Source organism: Acipenser ruthenus, chromosome 10, assembly GCF_902713425.1.
Source record: "Acipenser ruthenus chromosome 10, fAciRut3.2 maternal haplotype, whole genome shotgun sequence".
In the NCBI taxonomy this organism is placed as follows: Eukaryota; Metazoa; Chordata; class Actinopteri; order Acipenseriformes; family Acipenseridae; genus Acipenser; species Acipenser ruthenus.
This window is the reverse complement of record NC_081198.1, coordinates 50,411,443-50,434,460: the sequence shown is the minus strand read 5'-3', so window position 1 is coordinate 50,434,460 and position 23,018 is coordinate 50,411,443. Positions and strand designations below refer to the sequence as shown.

The window sequence follows — 23,018 nt, the reverse complement described above, 5'->3', positions numbered from 1 at the left end:
CACTATTGCAATCAAAGCCAGGGTCCCTTCACTCTTCCTTAATTGCCAGTGATTATACATTAGGGCTTTAATTACTGCTGAGAAGCACCAATCAGGGCAAGGACTCTCATTTAATTTGTTGCTTTGTCTCTCAGCTCACCCAACACGAGTCTTACAGTACAGTGGTGGTGATGTATGTTAGTGGTCGTTTTGAGAGGTCATTTGAGGATAAGGGAGAGGTTAGCTCTGAGTACACATTGTCTTACAGTACTTAATAAACTGTGCAATGAATTGAAATTGTGTTATGCATTTGAATGGTATCTCTCTTTCTTTTGAGGTGCTATCTGCTGTTCTGCCCAATCAGCTCAGAAACACTGTAATTATCCTTCTGCTTTTCAGAGACTAAAGATCCTATGACAGTAATCTTAGAAAAGAATAGGATTGGACACAAATTCCCTCTCCTGATTTCTTTTATTTCGTAATGCCGCTCGTTTGAATAAGCCAAGATAACAACAGTATTCTTCTGCTCTCGGATAACAGATAGCAATTAAATCTGATATGAGTATATAATAATAATAATAATAATAATAATAATAATAATAATAATAATACTGATAATAATAATGATCTGTTCAATGCTTTGGGACAATTATTCATGGAATGTGATCAGACAATACTATTTTATAATACTGAAAATAGGATATTTTACAATAGAGTACAGAGTAATAAGCCCACCTGCCATATAAAAGCCATACATAGCCACTAGTCAGTCACCTTTGATCTGATCATCACCAAAATCTAATCAGCACACCTTTATGAAGGTTCATTGCGAAAACAAATTCAACTGGTTTGGAGTACAGTAATCATTCCAAACAGCCATGTTATATACAGTAAGAATAAGAGATTAAAGTTAAGGTCTCTTGGGGTCCCCGAGTGGCTCATCCAGTTAAAGCGCTGTCGCTGAGAATGCAGCATGAGTCACACAGCTTGGAGGGTGCCGGTTCGCGTCCTGGCTGTGAAAAGAGGCCGAACTTGGCTGGGGACCCCGAAGGGGGCGTCACATTGGCTCTGATGCTCCCGGTGTGGGGGATGGGAAACCGGCAGAGACTCTTTCTCCTCATCGCACAACAGCGAACCCTATTGGCCAGACACCGAGTAGATCGGTAGCCTGTCCACCTCTGCAGTGGATTGCTCGGCATAAAAGCGATTCTGGCTTTAGAACGTCTGTGCTGTGCGGGGACTCGCTGCAGTGAGGAGAAAAAACATAATTGGACATTCTAAATTGGGGGAAAAATAATAATTGGTCACTAAATTAAAAACAAAAAAGTTAAGGTCTCTGAACAAATCCCCAATTGGTGGTTGTTATACCTTCCAAGTTTCCACAAGATACAGTGACAAACAATACATGAAGCAGCAATCGGGATATGTTGCTGCTTGGACTGTTCCATTGGAAAGCTGTCTTTCTTCAAACCCTGTAATGGTTTCCTTTCTATATCTGCCTCTGCTCTCCTTATTTGATTACTGCAGATGGACTCATCGTTTTTACCCTACAGTATGAAAAGTTGGAGAGGGGATTTGACAAGAGACATTTGCTATGGTGACCTACGACTGCTTTACATAGAGGATTAGGGAGCATGTGTCTAGAGGACGTGCTTCAATTAAATGCAATTACCAATCTGTGCAGGGATTGAGAGAGAGAGAGAGAGAGAGAGAGAGAGAGAGAGAGAGAGAGAGAGAGAGAGAGAGAGAGAGAGAGAGAGAGAGAGAGAGAGAGAGAGGTTGCAATGGCAAAGCACTGAGCTTTCAGGCTGGGCTATCGCACCCTTCTAGAAATCTCCTAGACTGTCTCCCCCCCACTCACTCTTTCTCCCCCCCTCTTTCTCTCTCTCTCGCCCCCTCTTTGTCTCTCTCTCTCTCTCTCTCTCTCTCTCTCTCTCTCTCTCTCTCTCTCTCTCTCTCAGCTTGCATACAGCATGTGCAGGAAAAAAAATTATCTCTGTTTTTAGAGGAGCATTTGTTTCTGATTTGCGGTAGAAGGTGGGAGAAGGTGGGTTAGATGCAATAGGGTTGTCCTGTGAGTGATGACAGTGAGCCTGTTTCATTTGTCTCATGTATTCAGATGAGATGCACTGTGCTGGGGATCTGGTGATGGTTCCTGTGCTGCTGTTGCAGCTGCTTCTTCATTGCATCTAAACCTGCCTCCTTTTCTCTCTCTCTCTCTCTCACATCTTGCAGGTTTTCTCCGTTTCCTTTTTTCTTCCCCTGAACTGAAGCGCTGAAGCAGTCATCTCTCAGCCACCAGGTATGTTACTGTTCAGCTTCTGAATCTCAGACATGCTGCGTCATTGCCTGTTAATATTACAAATGCAACGTAGCCTTTTTTTTTCTTTGTTAGGCTCCAATGGCAAGCCCCATTGACGAGCCTCTGTCTTCCACTCTGATGGCTTTTAATGCTAAAATTAATGTCAAATCGATTTTATAAGTCGACTGCCTTTGTTGTTCTCACCATTGTCTTTGTGCAGTATGTGTGCATACTTTAATAAAATATTGCTTTCATGGTTCTGTAACAGTTAATTCCTGGTGTTTCTGTGTAGAATCAAGTGATCATTATTCCATTATCACTACTGGAATATTGACCAGTTTATCTATGTGCCATAAATCTTGAGCCTGTCATTTTTTTATTTTTTATTGAGACTTTTAACGGTTTGTGTCTAGACATAATTTATTGAGACGGCAATTGAGGAATGACTCAGGGTAGAGGCATCTGTTTAGCAGCACCACCCGAACAAGCCAAACGAAAAACAGAAACAAACTGTAATATCAATTAATTTATTGTAAAGCCAGGCTTATTATTGTGGTAGTAATATAATCTGATACAAAGCTCTTCTTTGTAGGTTGCAGAGAAACTATTTGAGCCAGTGAATACAGATCAGAGCAACGAGCCAGTGAGTTTGATGTAGCAAAGTTCATGTTGTGCTTTGCTAAATGCAAATGAAATGGATGAGAAGGTAGTATTGATTTGCACTGTCTAGGTTGTCTGGTTGGTTTTTTGATCTGCTTGCTTTGTTTTCATGTGCTTTTAATTTGGTGTTGTACATCTGCAGATTTAAGAAATTACAATGAGCTGCAATGGCATCAAAATGATGTTATTTGTTTCAGTTTGACTGAAATGGTGTTTATTTCTTTTTGTATTTGAAGTTACCAGACCTGTTGAAGCATGTCATTTGGGTTAAAGGGCTGTCCCGTTGACATGTAGTCATAACACAAGCAATCAATATTGAACCACCCTCGGTACTGTACAACTTCGAACCACTCCATGTGCATCCCATTAGGGATCACAGCATGTAGCCACTACGCCAACCTGGGTATAAATATCATATATTCAGATATTTATTATCTGACTGTGTGACGTTGTCACGTGAATACATCGTGAAACAGCAAAAGGACGTCCTTCTGGCAGCACGACTGTAAGGGCAGGGTCAATCGCTTTCTCACGATAAAAATAGCCAGCATGCTTGTGGCTCACAAGATTTCAGCAGTTTTTCCCTGGGGCATTTCTTGTACTGAATTGATGGCTGCTAGGTCCAGCAGCGATAACAACAGGCATGTATATATATATATATATATATATATATATATATATATATATATATATATATATATATATAACGCATTTCCTGAAAAGTAAGCAAATGTTGTGAGGAAAACTGTCATGACTTGTGCATGTAAACACCGCCACTGACATCTCTTATGAATACCCAAAACTTCCACTGAACTTAAAGCCTGCGTTTTTATAAACCTTTCCTCCTTCGTGTTCTATGCACAGGATGACATCTCAACACAGGATAAGATGTACAAGAATTGTAATAACTATCTCATTGTTCCTTCTTGGGGATTTATAATAGATTTCGTCTGCCTTTCTGAAGCAAACCCTGTTTATAATTTGAAGCAGTCACAGTGACCCGTTGTGACTTGACGGTGTTTATCTGTGTTTAATTAGGCGGTAATTATGATAATTGTGTTATGTGTCAGTGATAAACCTTTAAAATATTTCTATAGAATAAATGCTTGGATGCCAGTATTAGTCACATACTGACTGTGATGTTGTTTGGTTTATTTTTCTATTAATCTCCATAATGAATGTGTCTAATCCAAGCATTTCAGGGTTATTAATCTCAAATCATGACAGCAAGTACTGAATGAGGTACCTGATAACGAGATTAAATCTTCATATACTAGGCGTGTGTTTGGGAAATACAAACTGTCCAGACACTGTATTGTCAAGAAGTACTTACCTGGATTCATTAGCACTGCATAGAGATGTTTGGGCAGATTAAGGTTCAGATAACAAAGAGACTCAGAAGTTACTGTGTAATTATCATTTTTAATAATTCAGAGAAGCACAGTTTGTATTTTGTTTTCTATTTTAAATGTATTCAAGCAAATGTGTTTATTCTGCTTGTTTATGTTGCATTTTAAATGCATTTAAACTTAAATAAAAAGGAATATTGATCCCCTCCTTGATCTTTGATTAGGGTGTAACATATAGATTGCTATCTGGGCGGATTCTTTTTTTGCCCAAGGAGTGTGCAGCAGGAAGGAATGTTTAGGCGTACAGAGGCTGAGCTCATCCAATTAAGGATGGTTTAGTCACGTAATTAAAGGTATGCCAGAAAGCAATAATGAGGGTTATCTGATGTTTTATACTGTACAATTATTATACTGTATGAGCTCTTCAATGCTATTCTTCAATTTTCAAATAATAATCTTATGTGTTTCCTCTGTATGATAATGTGCATGTGCGTAGGGTGCACAAAACACTCAAAGCTAATATCAAAGTGGTAGCCTACTCGATCCCCGAATGGATTTTGGTTTCCATGGTTACCACATTGCTTTCAGTGTTTTCAGGGTAAGTTCTGACAATAGAAATACAAGTGTTGCTATGGAAATAAAAGTGCTGTGGGGTTTTTTTTTTCATTGACAATTTTAACCCCATTACCTTCACTCACTTTCTATATTTATACAGGCATTGATTGACAGCATTCACTGAAAACAAATTGAAATATGTAGGCTGTGGTACTGTATGTGTGTACATGTGTACCCTGATGAAGGTACTTCGTACCAAAACGTTGGTTAATATAACAAAATGATTTTATTTTAAAGGGATTGCTTTTTGAGTGTGCAGTTTATTTTCTTTTTTTTAAATGTAGTTTTGGCACTGCCTTGTAAACCGCACCTCACTACTTTATTGGTGTGCGTACCTCCTTTGTAATTTTTGTACATGAGAATACAAAATGACTTGCTTATTAGAAAAATATAAATAATCAAATATTTAATTTGAGGCCTTTTAAAGACTACAAGATTGATTCATTTTAATGTTGTCTCTTTTAAAGGGCGTTTTGTTTTAAAACATTCAACGATGAGCTCCTTCGACTTGTGCAAGATTTCTGCACAGTTATAGCTGTTTTTAGACAGTTCTGTTCACCCTCCTCTTCAACTAGAACCATCAATGTTCAGGTGGATTAAGACCTGGAGATGGTGTGTCCGATAAACAAAGACCCTTGATGTTCCCACCCCAGATTTAGTGCATGCTACTCAGGGGGCACACTGTTAAAATAAATAAAGGCTAAAAAAAGTAATGGGCGGCAATGTGTTTGACAGCCTACTACATGTTGAAGTTGGAGATTGGGCTGTTGTGCACAATCCCAGATCCTCTGGTGTTTTTTTGGCACTGGGGATGAATCACTGCTGGTGCTGCATCCTTTGAGATGCTAGCAGTAGACAAGCTGATTTTGAAGCTCTGATGTCAGGAGCATGCTGGAGGTTGCCGGCTATGACTGACATTTACAGCAGATCCTCTCTGACGTGCTGTCTGGCTGCTAAGCTACAGCAGAGAAAATAAGAGGGACCCTGGACAGCATTAAAAATGCATGCACAGCCAGCACTCCCTGCTTGCATGAAGCTGCTTTTTCTCTTTTCTTTGCTTCTGCTGGCGACGCAAAGCTTTGATTGAGCGGTTCATCTTGGCATGATAGCTTGAATTTATTGCGTGCTGAGGGTGGGGGCGGGGAGAGGGGATGGGGGGCTCTTATTTGTGTGTGTGTGTGTGTATTTTATTCTAGAATATTGTTCAGGTTGTCATTGTGTGGGAGGTGTTACATTGGTTTCTTTATCTGCCATTTACAACTGGAGCAACGGAAGCCTGAAGCTCCAGCAATGTTGAAGCTGAGATGTAAAACCTGCAGTGAAAGTGATGTTAATATAGGCAACATCTACTGCACGTCACAGCCACTACTGCTGCACTCAGAACCCTTGTGAGAATGTAGAATGAATCCGATATTCCACAAAATATTGTTAATCACATATGTTGTTCTTTTTTTAATAATAGCATTTTAAGCAGTAATTTGTTTTTAACTGTTGTAACATCACCAGAACTAAATTAAAAATTCACTTTCTGGTCTTTGTTCCTAATTAAGTTGCTGGGTTTACTGCTTTGTCTTTCATTGGTACTACAGCAGCTGCTGAGTAAGAGAAAAGGGCAGTGAGTGCTGTAATGCTTGGTAGTGGTGAGGAGTTGAGGTGAGATGCAGTAATCGAAGCACCTGTCACTTTGAAACCCTTTTAATTCATCACATTTGTAAAGACGACTTTTGTAATTCATGCCTCTTTTCATTTTAATAACTGCATGACTAATCTTACTGGGAAAGAGATGTGTTTTTGTCCTTGGGAGATCATTTTTTGGATAAACAGCAAAAAGCTTTTGCAATACTATTTCATTACTACTGATTAATAAATAATAAGAACTACGGTACATTCACCTTTACAAGGATAAAGGATTTAAATGGATCAGCTACAGGTCCACATACCTCCAAAGGTATTGTTTTCCATACAGTATCAGTAAATCGGATTTACTGTAAGTGCCTGTTCCCATTTGAATTGTGTTCATATGTTGTTACTTTAGTCTCAATTACACATGCACACACTGCATTATCTGTTCCAGTGGCATTTGTCATACGGATGGCTGCTCACCATGTATTTCTGAGAAAACCAGTTCTCTCTAGCTAGGTCCTCAAAAGACCAAACAGTGAGTAATGGACAGTAAGTATTGATCTTTTTTTCATTTTTTTTTTTTAACAGTCATTTAAAAAGGAGTTAATGTGTAAATGGAATAATAACCACCTCAGCTGTGTAATTTAAACAGATAACTGAGTCTAAAGACTTGCAGCTCGCTTACTCAATACACCCGAAGGCTTTCCACTGAATTCAAGTTGTAACCTTTCACCTTTTGAGACTGACCATCATTACTGTTTGTAAACCAAAAATGACTCGTTACAAATGCCCGTTTTAACTGAAAAATTACCAATTTAGCTTTTTTTTTTTTTTTTACTTGGGGGGGAAAAAAAGCCACATACATCTTGGTACCAGATTAAAATTAGTAACAGAATGTAATACATACAAAACAGGCTTTTGACAATGATTTGCACACAATGCTCCAGGGTCATTTCAGTTAACCAGGTTCATCAGTCCTTACCAATTTATTTCCCTAAGTTTAGGCATAGGGTTAGGGTTAGGGTTTGGGTTAGGAAGTCTTGTTTCAAGCATCATAATGCAATGGAGTATATTTTACATAGAAATAATTTTTCATAACATTACCTTTTGTGAAGCACGCTTGCTGTCAAATGCTTAACTGTTGCTGGTAATCTAGTAGGTAACCGCTTGAAAGTCGCACCCGTTACAACCACATTTCTGACGGGTGAAGCAGACCCTCTGCTGACACTGCCTCTCAAATACTCAGGTGGTTGTCTTATCCCGATGCAGTCCTCATGAAAAAGGCTAACCTCCCAGCATACGATATCGCAGTGCCACACACATCTCACACCGCGTTTTACACTACGCTGCCTCAGCTTCTGACAGGCTTGTTTTCTTGGCTTTGCTTTTCCTGGTTCTACTTGTTGAGTTCAGTAAGCCGATGAGGTCTCACAGCAGCTGGCAACGATAATGAAACACATATACAAAATGAAACGCATATTAAAAAGAGTAAAATAAACAGAAGGGGAGCTTGACTGATCCTGGGGTTAAAGGCTATATACATAAGGTGTATGCACTATAACCCCAGGATCAGTCAAGTTGCCAAGTTGGTAAGCAAGGTTCATGGAGAATCTGATTGTGTAAAATCCCTAATGGTGTAGGTAATATCAACTACAATAAGCAGCTGGTTTGCTCAGCACCTAGGATTTGATCTTTCTAGACCAATTTGTAATACTGTTATTTAAATGTGCATAATTCTAATGTTATAAAAAAAAATGATACAGTAAGGGTATTAATCCAAAACAAGAGGATTCATGTACATGAATGTAAATCCCAATCCCTTGCCATGCTGGATGGTATGAGTGTCAGGATGCTGTGCAGTGTAAGCTGCATGCTACATTATACATTCTTAAACAGACATGATAAATGCCGTGACAGCTCATGCCCTGATAAATGCCTTTGGAATATGATACTCCATGCTGTTTCCCATGAGTGCAATCTTTGCACTGTGCAGCCATTGCTGCCCGTTCTTTCTTCCACAACACCAGCACAATAAAAATATGCTTTCCCTATTTATGAAATCCTCATTTGGATGAGGGTCTTGTTTGCCATGTTATTAAAGACTGTGGCCTGGTTACAATACACTGGGCGTTTGTTATGGTGCTGTTGTTGCTTCACTGGGATATTATTAGGCATTTTACGGTATCTTTGCATCGTCCCCATCATAGAATTAAAAGTAGTTTTTAACCAGGAAGCGTTCCAGATTTCTTTGCTGGGAAAGCTGTTTCCATTTAAGAGAAGGCAGCTAGGATTATCCCTGAGGCCTGTAATGCTAACCAGTGCTCATTGTTCAAAGAAAAATAGGTTATTTAGATGCTGAACTAATCTAAAGTTTGCATAATTATATCCTAAAAAATGGAGACAGCAACACACAATGGGGTTTGGATAAATTGGTCAATTTGTGGATGAAGTCTCTGCCTGTTTCTCTTTGCGGGTCCCCCTTGTGCTTCTGCCCTGGGCTCTGCCATATGGGAAAGATCTGTGTGGAAATGCCTTTACACAGGGCACTGGGCTTCTTCATACATGGGAACTTTTTCAGTTTCTCCAAGGAGGTGGCAAGGTGAACTGGGTTCTGGTGTTAGCTCAGTTGAGACAGGCCCACATCATAAAATGTACCTGCTGTATTTGGGATGCTTGTGAGCGCATGCCAGCTCTTGTAGTCTCTGCACATTACTTTAATGGACATGCTTTGCTAAAGCACTTAATACAGTTGTCAATGTTAATCATACAGCATTTGAGATTTGCAGATTTACCTCAAATGCAAAATTCATCTGTATGTAAATAAATATTTTAATAGGCAGTTACTGTAATACAATGGTGTATATGTGTGGAGTTGCAACTTGCAGACTGGCACTCTATCCACCATTCCAAATGAGTTAAGCAAGAGTGTTCTCCTCAGTGTTCACATGTCCTGAATGTCATCACCCTAACATGAGCTCAGTCTAAACTCGACCCGGCACCAAAACGCATACCACAGACCCAGTCACTTCTTCGGTTCTTTCTTTTATTTTGGTCCATTGCTGATTTATGGTTCCTGGAATCACTGTTTACTGTCTCCCTGAGAAACTGGAGTTAGTGCCCTGACTCACAGCATACTGAAACAGTTAAGGTGTCAAGACCCATGTGCACATGACGAATGTTGACAGAGGTAGTCGAGGAAGCAATTGAAAAGCACTTGCACTAATTTGTTGTTGTTGGCTCAGACCCCATTCTTCTTATCTGTTTACTTACAGCTCCCCAACCCTCTTCATTCCTTTAAGTATGCTCTGTTTGTTTATTACTGTCCCTTTTAACTCCAGAAATAAACCCTCTCCTTCAATATCTGCAAAATACATGCTAAGCTGGTTCCATTCCATACACTGCCGAAATCAAAAGCTCTAGTGTATCTTGACATATCCTACAGCAATGGAGCGATCTGATTTGGTTGCTAAGGTTGTGATGGACAACAGGCAGCACTACTGAATGGAGAGTTCCCTACATGACCGGCCCACGAACCCCTTCACACTCTCAGAGATTTAAGAGCTAAAAGATATTTATGTTTCTTGTCCAAGGCAGTAAGATGTCAGTCAGTGAAGAGAATCGATAACTTCACTGATGTGCTTGATAAAAAGTGTTTTTGTTTTGTTTTTAATATATAATTTCTGGTAATGAATGCAGTGCACTTTATTTGCTAAGTAATGTGAAACAGTAAATTCTAATGATGTATTGTGCTGCCAGTGTTTACATCAGAGCACCTTTGATCTAATCTAATCTAGTCCATTTATTTTCTCTCAGCCCAGAGCCCTTGTTCAACATCTGAAAATCAGCAAAGCAATTTCAGAATCTCTCATAACTGGATAGTGAGAATACAGATTATGTACAGTACTTGACCCCATATCTGTCTGACTGTAATCACAAATCTAACAAATGTGCTTGTTATTGAGCATCACCTGAGCACAGAGACCTGGTTGTAGTTCTTATGATAATTTCTTTTTTAGAAATTGATTCTTTCCCTTTTCCAAATGGATTCTGTCCCTTTTCCAAATGGATTCTGTCCCTTTTCCAAATGGATTCTGTCCCTTTTCCAATGCTTTTCTCCTGCTTTTCCTGCATTGCAGCCATAATGCAGCCTTTCATATCTACCTGAAACTGCATGTATGGTCTGAAATAATCATTGACCAGCAGTAATGCCTGCGTTCAACATCCTTATGACTACATGGACACTGATTTGTGAGTTTGACCACTCGACATCCTTAAACACGTAATACTGGGCATGGTAAACCTGCAGTACCAGAGCTGAGCAGCTGCTGCACTGTAGTGCACATGCACTAGGAATATGATCTGAACCGTGACCTGCCGGTCGAAGGAAGTTACTGATGCAGCACTGTGAGCTTCTTTGAAACCACCCTGCTGCTTATTAGGTCCTTAACCTATCCAATTAGATCTCTTAAAATGTAAAGCCACAGCAATAAGGACTGTTGTACTCAATTTATTTTTGACATGGTCCTTTGAAAGCCATATCCTCCAGGCATCTCACTGTTCATCGTTGTTCACAAATGGCCTATAGCAATAGAGGCTAAGCTTGGGAACAGGACTTGTAGTATCCCCATATTTATAAAATACATGGATGAAGGCTATATTTGCATCCTGAGCCATACGCATAATAGGCATAATACCACAGTAGTGATGTCAAAAAGTGATCATTCCTCTAGAGGAAAATATACTTGAACTTTGATCCATTCGACTCCTCGAGACCATCACTTTCATCACAAAATGTCTCGTTTTCAATCACTCGACAACACCCACAGTACAGAAATGTTCATTAATGATCAACAAAATGAGAATACGTAAAAAAAAAAAAAAATATATATATATATATATATATATATATATATATATATATATATATATAAAGCTGGTACATTCACATCTCAGAGAAACTGGAGAGGAACGGGGAATTAAAACAAGGTAAAGGCAATCATTCAAATAAAGCTGAAACACTAACGGATAACAACACAGAACGTCTGTACAGCACTGAAACACTACGTTTAAAAAAAAAAAAAAACTGTACTGCTGAACCTCGTCTTCTTTAATATTAGCATCACAGGGGTATCCGTGTATTATAAAAAATAATAGATGGGCCTCTTCAGTGAGTTACAGGAAAACAATTCCATCTCGGGTTTCTGTGACAGTTTATAAATTACTCGACCTAATGGTCTCGTCATTTATGACGTCACAGAAACCTTAGATGGAATTATTTTCCTGTTACTCACTATCTATTATTTTTTCTCTCTCTCTCTCTCTCTCTCTCTCTCTCTCTCTCTCTCTCTCTCTCTCTCTCTCTCTCTCTCTCTCTCTCTCTCTCTCTATATATATATATATATATATATATATATATATATATATATATATATTCCACTTTTCCTTAATGCTTCCCTCCAGCTAGAAAGTTAATTGAAGTATACACCTACCATTTCCATTTCCATTTCTATGTAATGTGCAACGGAGCTAATGTGTTTAATTAAACCTTGACTCAGTCTCAGTACTCAGTAAAGGCGATATGTTTTCATTAGTGATACTGGATTCAATTGCTCTTCAGTGGTTCTGCCTGGATCTCAGATGCATATTAATGTAACCTAGCATATAATATTGCAGTAAAAAATAAATCGTTTGTTCAGTTCTTTTTCTGTGACAACAATGTCCTTGTGTATTTACTTGCTTAAACAGCCTTGGTGTTATTCTGTGTATCTACCTTAAACAAGAATTCTTATTGCGTTGTGCATGTCAGTACATCTTTGTTTTGGTTATTTTCTAGTTATTTTTAACCTGTTAACAGAAAATGAATTTGAAATGGTACAGTGTTCTACAAAAGTCACGTTTCACTTTGAGTTTTATAATCTCACTCAATTAGATTGGATCCTGTCTGGTCAATGCTCAAAATCAGACGGATGTTTGAAAAGCATCTTTAATATCCCTTTGGAGTGGGATATTCAAAACAATACAAATAAATAGCTGTTATAACCCTGCTGCATTTCTGTTCTTTTTTCTTCTTTTCCAGGTGTGTGCCGCCTTTGATTTCTTTCTCTGTGTTTGGAATTCCTTCTTTGAGTTCTTTCTCTGTGTTTGGAATTCCTTCTTTGATTTCTTTCTCTGTGTTTGGAATTCCTTCTTTGAGTTCTTTCTCTGTGTTTGGAATTCCTTCTTTGATTTCTTTCTCTGTGTTTGGAATTCCTTCTTTGAGTTCTTTCTCTGTGTTTGGAATTCCTTCTTTGATTTCTTTCTCTGTGTTTGGAATTCCTTCTTTGAGTTCTTTCTCTGTGTTTGGAATTGAACCCTGTAATCCCTAAAGAAAAGGAAGCATCACCTGCAGGAACAGCTGTAGCCACTGGGATTCCTAGCCCGTATTAACAGGCAAGTCTTGTGTTTGTTGTGTTCAGGTCGCTTCTCAAAGGAGAGCTGCATGCAGCGTCTGATTCCCTGCCCTTTACAGGCATTTTTATGAACTGCTTTTATTATTGTGTATCATGCATTAAATAGCAGATCAATACACCCCTTCAGTGAACACCACACAGTTACACATGGTCTTGAGTGTAGGTCTTGTTTCGTATGATGTGAACTGTATGTAGAATAACTTTAGTCTCACTATGCAGAGCGGCCCCGTATCAGCGCATCTCTGACAGAAAAAAAAAAAATATATATATTCTGTTTAAAAACATACTGCCAAAAGCCAAACAGCCAGCTGAATGAGGACGTTAACTCAATTCTGTTACTTAGCGGTAACGTATTGTCCAGAGATCTGAGGCCTGACTTACTGAAGGTCACAGAGATCTGAGGCCTGACTTACTGTAGGTCACAGAGATCTGAGGCCTGACTTACTGTAGAACGCAGAGATCTGAGGCCTGACTTACTGTAGAACGCAGAGATCTGAGGCCTGACTTACTGTAGAACGCAGAGATCTGAGGCCTGACTTACTGTAGGTCACAGAGATCTGAGGCCTGACTTACTGTAGGTCACAGAGATCTGAGGCCTGACTTACTGTAGAACGCAGAGATCTGAGGCCTGACTTACTGTAGGTCACAGAGATCTGAGGCCTGACTTACTATAGGTCACAGAGATCTGAGGCCTGACTTACTGTAGGTCACAGAGATCTGAGGCCTGACTTACTGTAGGTCACAGAGATCTGAGGCCTGACTTACTGTAGGTCACAGAGATCTGAGGCCTGACTTACTGTAGGTCACAGAGATTTTATTCAAATCATAGAAAGTGCACTTACTGTGCTTTGTGAGTAATCATTGAGTACAAAGCTCAAGCATCAGGTCTCAGCTATTGTTTTTTTATGAATATGGCTGAATACAGAATGTATTTAAATAGAGATAAAAACAGTATTGATCTAGCCTGCATGTGACTACAGTTACGCAACCGCATATTCTACCAGAAAACCAATAGGGCATTTACATAAGATTATTGAAGAGAGATGGTTTAAATAGAAAAGTCATGGTGCAGCAGTGTGATGCCAATCCACTGAAAGATAGAGTCGCTTGTGGACTCTTTTCCTATTTCCTGGCCTTGCTTTTGCTTGTGTTCAGTCTGTTCACAAATCCGTAGTGATTCATATATTTGAATGCACGCCTCATTATATTTAACTGACTCTGGATTTGTTGCTATTTCTGTTGGTAAACAAATGAAATTCTATTTCTCTTTAAAAAAAAAAAAAACAGAACCCATCATTAAGAAGTAGACTGCAGTTTACTGGCACTACACAGTTACAATATTGCATAGCAGCACAGTAAACAGTCCTAAAACTAAGACACCGCAACTGAGAACCATACAATAGGTAACCGATTCTGAAATGTATTTGGAACAGCAGGGAGAATTTGAGTGTTATCTCTTGGATCTGTGTGTGTAAGTCAAGAGCTCTTATCTCACCTTACTGTTCTCTTTCACTCAATACCTGATCTCCAAGGAAGCACTTCTTAGATGGGTTTGTGTTCCCCATATAAAAGGTATTGTGGAAAGTATACATGGTGATTGGACACTATGCTTTTACCAAGCATTCACTATACTTTTACCAAGCATTTACTCACTTCCCTATGTCACTGTTCTTTGCATCATTTTTACCATGATATACTAGAAAAAGATTTTTATTTGGAGAGAATGGTAATGGTCTTGATACTAGGTATTGTTTTTTTTTACTGTAGTACAGTAGTGCTGTAACCTGTAACACAGCCTCAATCAGAGAAGCAGGGCCTCTGTATGGGTTGTTGCTTTAAGGGGTGGATGTGGTAAACCTCTGCAATGCGGTAGGCCTGCACTGGGTTAAATGTGACTTGTGTGGAAGGGAACTTAATTCAAGGGTAATGTAGGAGCTTTACTATGATGCCATGATACATACAAATCAATTGCAATTCAGGTACCTGTATAGTCAGAAATATTTTGTTAGCTGCATGTAGTGAATTAAAAAAACTAATATCAGTGGTAAAGGAATACATGTCTGTATTCGATACAAAATATCTAGAAAGAAATAGCATTGATACATTTAAATTCATTATTATTCTTGTTTTACTACAGGAGAACATATGTGATGTCACAGCAATGCTAATTCCCCCATTCTTTCTAGGGCTTGAACTTTGTATCAAGTGTCCAATACTGTTGTTTTTTCTTTCCACTATGAATATTGGTTTGTGTAAGTCATTTAGACACACATGAACATTTCAGAAATTCTAAAAGACCACAAGCTTTTGGTGTCGGTGCAGCAGAGACATTTGCCAAGGGACACACGCATGTTTTGTCTTTAACAGTTTGTACCGTGACAGTCATTCTGGGTGACAGGCTACTTTATATATATATATATATATATATATATATATATATATATATATATATATATATATATCAGCTGAAAGCCTCTTCGTTTTCAGTCATGCAGAAGGTCAGTGTTGTTGGTTGAAAGAACAAAACGAAGTGGTCTGGATGGACCCAATTTGAACTGAGATCTCTTCAAACACTCTGTCAATCCTGCAACCTACTGTAGGTGCAATGCACTGTTTAATTATAGTTGGTATTCATACCAACACTCGCTACAGCACGCACTGTGCAAGCTTTCCGACAGAAGACTCACAAATACTGTCCATCCAAATAACCGTGACACAAACAACCTCCCCATCCGCCCCTGGATCTTTCCCAAGCAGAGGCTAATTGTGCAACATCATGCCAGACTGCATGGTAGTTGGAGGATGTGCACAACCTTATTTATGGAATGCTTGTGCCACTACTTCTCCACCCGCAGCCCACGGAACCCAAAAAATGACATACCTGTTAACAGAGAATAGGAAACTTGATTTATGTTTTTGAAGACCACAGCAAGCCCGGATGAGCCTGGGTCTGTCCAGGTCATTATTAATACTTTATGTCTTTCTAGGCCTCTCCAAGTCATTTGAAAATGTTTATCTGGTGTAATTAAAATCCTGCCCGATCTATGCTATCGTGTAGTAAAAATATCCTTACCTATACTCTGACTAGACACTAAGTGAATTGAGTTCTAGTGGTCTCAATCTGGACAATCACAGCTATCCCTGAAATATAAATGCTATGACATCCATACCTGTTTACAGCTGTATGTGATATGTTGCTTAACATACAGTATAATAAACGCTCTGCTCTGACCAAGTCTGCTATGTTTATGGAGCAATGTAGCTTAATGCAATATGTTGTGCAAACTTGATTCATTCCCTGAAACCATGAAAATTGACCTAGTTTAAGCTGCTCAAGAATTCATGCAAACTAATTGCACAAAAAGGAATGCAGAGGGGTTCTGGTTAAGTGACCTGTATGGAACTCTCTACACTGGTAGTCACTTCTATAGGCTATCCCTCCCCCTGGATTGGTATGTGCAGCATGAGCCATGGAGTTGAGTGTTCACTATTCATCCCCCCTGGCTCTGCTAAGGCAGAGGGCACATACATCAGTGCAGCCCCATAGCAACTGAGCAAGCAAAGGCTCCGAGGTCTCATGTCTGTTAATAGTTTGAATAGAGAATATGAGGGTAGGAGATGCTTATAACTTATTAAGCATAATGGAGAACAAAAAAAGAAAAAAGTTTCAATCTGGTCCTAATTTATGGATTTCACCATCTGATTTCCAGCATTTGAAATGACTTTGAGTCAGTCAGTATCATGTGTGAAAAGAACTTGAAGTGAAAACATGTGATGTAAGAGCAACATGCTGGGATTTTATCCACACAGAGTTTGTTCATGTCATTCATCAGATGAGGATTGCTACCTGAGATGTTTTACTGCCCACCGCTTGTAGGCTTGTGAGATATTTCTTGTCTTCTAAACATTATACAGCACATTGAAATAAGCTTAAAAGTAAATTTTAAAAAAATAAATCCCTTTCAAACCAGCTGTTTTCTCTCTGAGTGTAAGAATGCTCTTTCATAACTTCCTAACTTTCTCTATCCCTTGATCCGCTTCGTTCAGTTTCTCTGGTACAGTCCAGTAAAGCATATCTATGTGCATTGCAACAAACCACTGGCCCCAAGGCTTGACTGTCTAAGACACAGGATTATCCAGCTCTGTCTGAGATTGGATTTTCCCTGAAAGATTGGGATAAAGCACAGATGAGGCACAAATCAGCCTATAGGGACAAACCGGTCTCCAACAGCGCATCATCGCCACCACCACCTTCCCTGCCAGGCTCCGATTAGAAACTGCCAGTCTTGCAGACCACCCTGCTGGTAGCACGGCGTTTTCCTCAAAATTATGTCTACCAGAACTAAAGTCATTTTCTTTCCATTGTGACAAATTCAGTACTTGCAATAAAAAAAAAAAAGCCTGAAACTTTTCGATTTATATACGGTACAGTAGAGGCAGACACCAGATGCAGTGCAGCTTTTCACCAATGAATCGGAGAACTGTGACCCCGCACCCCACAAGTGAGTGTCTTAACCACAATGCAAAAGAGCCGAGCTCGTCTGCATTCATGATTTTAGAGAGTTTAACCTCAGAATCAGGAACAGAATCCGTAGCGGCAGTGCATCACAACACTGCTCGTTAGTTACAGTTGTCCAGGGATGTTTAGGCTGATGTTTCTGATATATGACACCTCATCAGTCACAATAGAAACCATCATGCATCAGAAATATGGGCGGGGCTTAGATAGAAGATGCAGCATTATCTTCGTGTCTGGAAAGAAAAGGAAGCACATGTAAAACTGAAGAACAACATATAAAAATACTGAAGAAACAATAGAAAAAAAACAGAACAGCTGCATACATGACAAAACGGTAAGGTTAAAGGTAAAGAGATGTTATTTAATTCCTTCTTTCTTTTTAGTTTCAAAGTAAAGATGTCAGATTGACACCATTAAGTAAATGTTTTCAGAAAGCAGTTTTGCCATTGATAGCAGTTTAGACTCTTCTTCCTCAAAGTACTTTATTGTCAACGATTGAGATTTAGTTTCCAGTAAAATGTGCAATTAATGCACAAATGTAGAGCAACAAAATATCTTTTGAGTAAAAATATCAGTTAGTATTAAGTATATTCATTTTTTCTCAAAGTTAAGTTTTATAAGTTTAATAAATGTAAATGTTCATTTTAATCCTAGCAGTAATATCCTTGTTTTTGGTGCAAGAGGTCTTAAGTTGAGTCCCTGCTTCTCGTGCTCTTGTACATCGATGGATGTAATGTGTGTGGAATGGTGGTAAGTGCACGGTTTCTTTAGTTGTAAAGTGGTGTGTATTTATATAGTGACCCCTTTCCATTGCTGTCGCCTCTGAGCTTTAGGTAACAGAGCAGGTTCTTAACATCTCAGGGGCTTTTCAAGCATCTGGCCAAAGATGAGCCATGGGTGTGATTAATGATCAGTAGGTGGTGCTAAATAGCTTCTTGCCTGTTGTACAGTTTTTATTTACAGTAGCAGTATATGAGGATCTATATTATATTTATGAGTATATACTGTATGCAGTCTGTATAGTATGTAAGTATCTGAGAATCTGATGTTGCTTGTAAACAATGCACCATCATGAACTTCACAATTCTCAAATCGAATATAAGGAAAAACTTGGAGGAAACAAAGTGAAGTAGACAAATGTTTTGACTATTAATGTAACCATGCACCATCCTGTGGTACTCTATAGAAGTACTGTTGATACTTATATATTTTTGCATATTATCTGAGGAAAAAAAATTAATACTTTAAGGTCTTATCTGTGTGTATCTCTGTGCTCCTAATCACACATTGCATTTTGAACTGCACGCCTTTGAAGCATCGGGAGTAAACCGCAATACATTCTTGTGTCATGGTGCGTGGATGAGCTGAGAATCTTCATCGGATACAGTTATAGCACAGAATGTTGTCTCAGGTTCCATGCCACTTCTATTCAGTGAGTGGGACGGGTGCCAGGATACGAGCCGGGATGATACACATGTGCATTGGTTATTTTTCTTCTCTGTGTCGTGGGTAGATGGCAGAACCAGAATAACACACAATAATGTAATATAAACTCCACAACTTTCTGTTACCTGGATTCCAGTAATCTGTAGGGGCATGTAACCCTTGCTCTTGGGTTTCTGACACAACACCTGCACTGTGTTGCTATGAATAGAACAGAATCATAACAATGCAGTGACATCATTGCTTGATCTGACTGTGACATGCTGCTTTTAACAGAATGGTGCATCATCATAAAGCAGTGACATCATTGTTTGGTGTAACCACTTATCTCTATACAGAAGCACTGGGATACTGATAGAGTACAGGTTTCTTTTCAGAGAAGTGAAGCCAACGAAAAGCACCCGAATCTCCCAGTAGACTTTGCCAGCCTGTGATGAAAGTAGAGCAGGAGAATAGCAGATTTCAGAACTTGGAGGTACTTGAGTGTCCCTATAGAGATGTGTGCTTTCTCAACACGTCTGTTTAGGAGAAATCTCTGTAATCAGCAATCCTGTGTTCCTGTAGATATTATCTGTAACTGTAACCTACGTTTTCATGGTACTTCTTAACTAATAAGCATCTGAAAAATCGAAATTGTAATTCGGTTACGACAATTAAGGCTCTGTCCTGGGATCTCACTGTTTTTTTGCGTAAGCTCAATAATTATTTGTTTAATTTCCTTCTGAGCTTTACTAAAGTGTTTTTTTTCCTGTTTTTTTCTGGTGGCTCAGGGTGAGTTAATTTAGCAGTTAAAACTGGTTATTGAAAGCACGGTTTCCGGTGAATTAATTTACAGTATAGCAGCTTTAGTCAGCTAATGGAAGCAAGCCTGATATGTTTCATTAATAACATAAAGGGGAGGTAGAGGTTACAGTCATTCAATTAATCATCAAAATGTGTGAAAAAAAACATATTTTGAAATATGTGATCCGGTGTATACCATTAACATTAATATTAAATAATATCGTCATTAAAACAGAGAAGGATAGATTAAAATGTTGGATCACACTGAGGATAAAGGGAACATTGATCGATTTTGCCAGAAAATGCCATGACAAAGGTCCCATGTTGCAAATATATCAGCAAAAGAGAGAGTAAAAGATGTTCTTTGCTTTGCTTTGTGCACTGTGAAGGTGGCACCCAATGAGATCCAGAGCGCTCTACTGCCAGGGGAAATTGACATCGACTGTTTTGATCGACAGCTGACCGTCTTCCTAATTTGAAAACATTAGCTTTCAGATACATAAAAGCAGTAACAAATACAGCTGATGCTGAGTGCAGCAACTTGCTGTGTGATCTTGTCCTGTCCGATCGGAGGAGTTCTCTTTCAGAAGACATACTTGTACAGAGATACAGCATAATTTTGCATAATTATGATTTTTTATGTGCATAATTCCCTGGGGTGTACCTATTAAAGGAAATTAAAGGCTGTGGTGTATTCTGGGAGATTCTTATCAACTTCGCCATCATTATTGTGGTTTGATTTTAATATGAAGTTATTCTATTGCATGTAGAAGGTTTAACAGCCTCAGTGGTGGTCTCTGAAACAAAAAGCGCATGTCATAAGACTTGCACAAGGAGACTAAATGTTACGCTGTGTGCTGGGTTTCAATGACTTGTCAGAAATGATAATTTCTGTTTGCCTTTCGCAAGGTCTTGTAATAGTGTTTTACCCTGACAAAGTAGGAGGTTTTGAAAGTGGAATTGTGGCATTAATGCCACTTAAACAGCGACTCTCTTGAATGCACCTCAAGCTATATATAGACATGACATCCCCATTTATGTGAGTCACCTCTAGTACAAGAGCTTGCATTTCAAAGAGGAATATAATTAATGGTTCCAAGAGCTAGCGACACCAACATTCTGCATTACTGTGGGTATAATTAAAGGCATGGTGAATACTGATTAGTACTTTGTTATATGCAGCTTTATGCAGCCAATCCCCCTTGCTTAAAACTTGTTCCCCTGTTTGCACTTTACCATTGCACCATACCAGTCACTGTGGTATATCTGTTACTATAGACCAGCTGTCTGACCGGGGACTGCCTGGCCTTTATATAAACACAATGTTACACTTCATTGAGATTTGTTTGCACTAGGTTAAAGTATATAACTTTTCAGAGTTACAGTATATTTGTGAAGAGCTTGTCTGGTGGCTTATTACACTAAAGAACTATTACTTGCTGAATCCCTGAACATTGTCTAAAGCACATTAACCCTTTCATGCATGGTGACATCATCATGTAGTCAGATGAGAGCGCCATTCCCCCCCCCATATAAAGCAATGGAAAAAAAATGAAAACATTTTAAATTGAAAAATATATTGAGTATGTGTCCGAAACATTTTTACCCAGCAAGTTTCAATATTTCATGCATGAAAGGGTGGTGGAACGTTAAAATGAAACCAATGGGCCTCTACTCTCCTCTCTGTTTCAAGCCAGGAACGTGACCAAGCCCAATCCCACGGTGTCGTAATGGCAGACAGCAGACAGCCAGAGGAAAGCACGCCACAGTGGGCAGCACCAGGGACTCGCAGTGACACCTCCCCCAACCCCCACACCCCACCTGAGTACAAGGAGCAGCCTCCCGCAGCAGCACCCAGCGAGAACGGCTTCTCCTCCTACAGGGACTGTCCAGCAGGGGGGGCACCAGCTGCAGCCTCCTACCCTGCCACCAATGAGAACGGCTTCAATGGAGACCTGGCGTCAGGGGGCATGGTCACAGCAGGTAAATACCTCCTGAGCTTCCTAGCGCTGTTTGGTGGGATATTCATGCAGCGTTGTGTTTAAAGTCATAAACAGTGGGTCCTTTACATAAAAAAGGAATCTACCTTGCAGTATAAATCTTCCAAAAAATCAAGTGATGGCTTTTCCCACATGTTGTTGTGCATTGGTCTTTTATTTTATTGTGTTTTTCTCCAAACTACAATGACTGAGAAATACAAATACTTTTTATCTTTTCAGAACTGCTGAGTTTACATGTAATGAACTAAATCTAGCTGCGATAACATGTCTAGATAAAGACCTGAGCAGTATTTTGTTTGCTGTGGAATAAAATAGTTGATCTACAGTTTACCCAGGCAAAGTGTATTTTTTTATTCATGTAATGATCACAACATTATAGTACTGTAATATAGAGGAGCACAGAAGCTTGTTAGAATCAGAGGGGGGAGGTTCATAGTTACCTGGTGGCTTGATTGGTTAATAAACAATTTTCAGTGCTCTTCAACTGAGAAAATGATGATTTCTCCGAAAAGTAATTCAGATTTCTACTGTAATGAAGAATTGCTCATTGGGTAATGGTTCTTTGTCTTAAACCCAGCTGTGGAAAAGAAGGCTCCTGGGCTTTAGAGGGATTTGTGTGGTAGGCTGTTCGTAGCTGGCATGCCTTTTCTTCACCAGTGTTGTGTCATTTTCTTTAACCGGTTGGATAAACACGATTGCCCATTTCAGGTCTTTAGAGATGCACTTTGTTAGCATTTAAAGGCGCTCTTGAGAGCCAACAGTAGCTGAAGCATTACATTGGTAGCTCTGCTAAAAAAAAGAAGAAAAGAACAAGTAAAATGCCATGTTCTAGCCTGCAGAACTGGGCTTCGATTTACATAGATTCTATTTACTTCAACTCTATTACCTTTCTATTAGGTCTAGGGTTAGTGTGATTTCCCAAGTGTCTGGCCAGTACCAAAAGGCCCTATTTATCTATTTATGCATTATTGTGTTAGCTCTTTCTTTTTTCATGTCACAGCACCCAAGCCATTTTCTGAATTGCTTTCAGTATAATGCCACTGTTACGAAAAAGAGACAGCTTCTAGACTGAAGCTGGGTCACAACCAATAATTGGTGGCCAGCCATTAATCCATTGAACATTTGTCTCAGAAATCCTTTATTATTTATCTGGGTGCCATCTATACTCTATTTGTAGAAGGTGAAATCACTGCTGCTGATAACATTTCCTTCTCACTGTACTGTACCATTCCTTTATCGTTAAGAATACAGATATTGTCAAATAATAGATGGCCACATCTGTACTATATTAAAAAG

The 23,018-nt window shown here is 39.1% G+C and overlaps 1 protein-coding gene across 22 annotated transcripts in view; it reads left to right on the top strand.

Annotated features, from left to right (window-relative positions):
- LOC117411499 (microtubule-associated protein 2-like) overlaps nt 1-23,018 on the top strand; it is an 87,627-nt gene that overhangs the window by 30,802 nt on the left and 33,807 nt on the right. For 14 of the 22 annotated variants that reach the window (XM_059032535.1, XM_059032534.1, XM_059032546.1 and 11 more), the window contains exons 2-4: nt 2,215-2,281; nt 12,605-12,957; nt 21,416-21,705. In XM_059032535.1, the coding sequence (XP_058888518.1) occupies nt 21,453-21,705 (253 nt within the window). In that variant the 5' untranslated portion in view covers nt 2,215-2,281; nt 12,605-12,957; nt 21,416-21,452. Of the gene's footprint in view, nt 1-1,883; nt 2,027-2,083; nt 2,282-12,604; nt 12,962-21,415; nt 21,706-23,018 lie in introns of those variants that run through there. The other 8 variants (XM_059032530.1, XM_059032527.1, XM_059032531.1 and 5 more) reach the window with 8 other exon arrangements.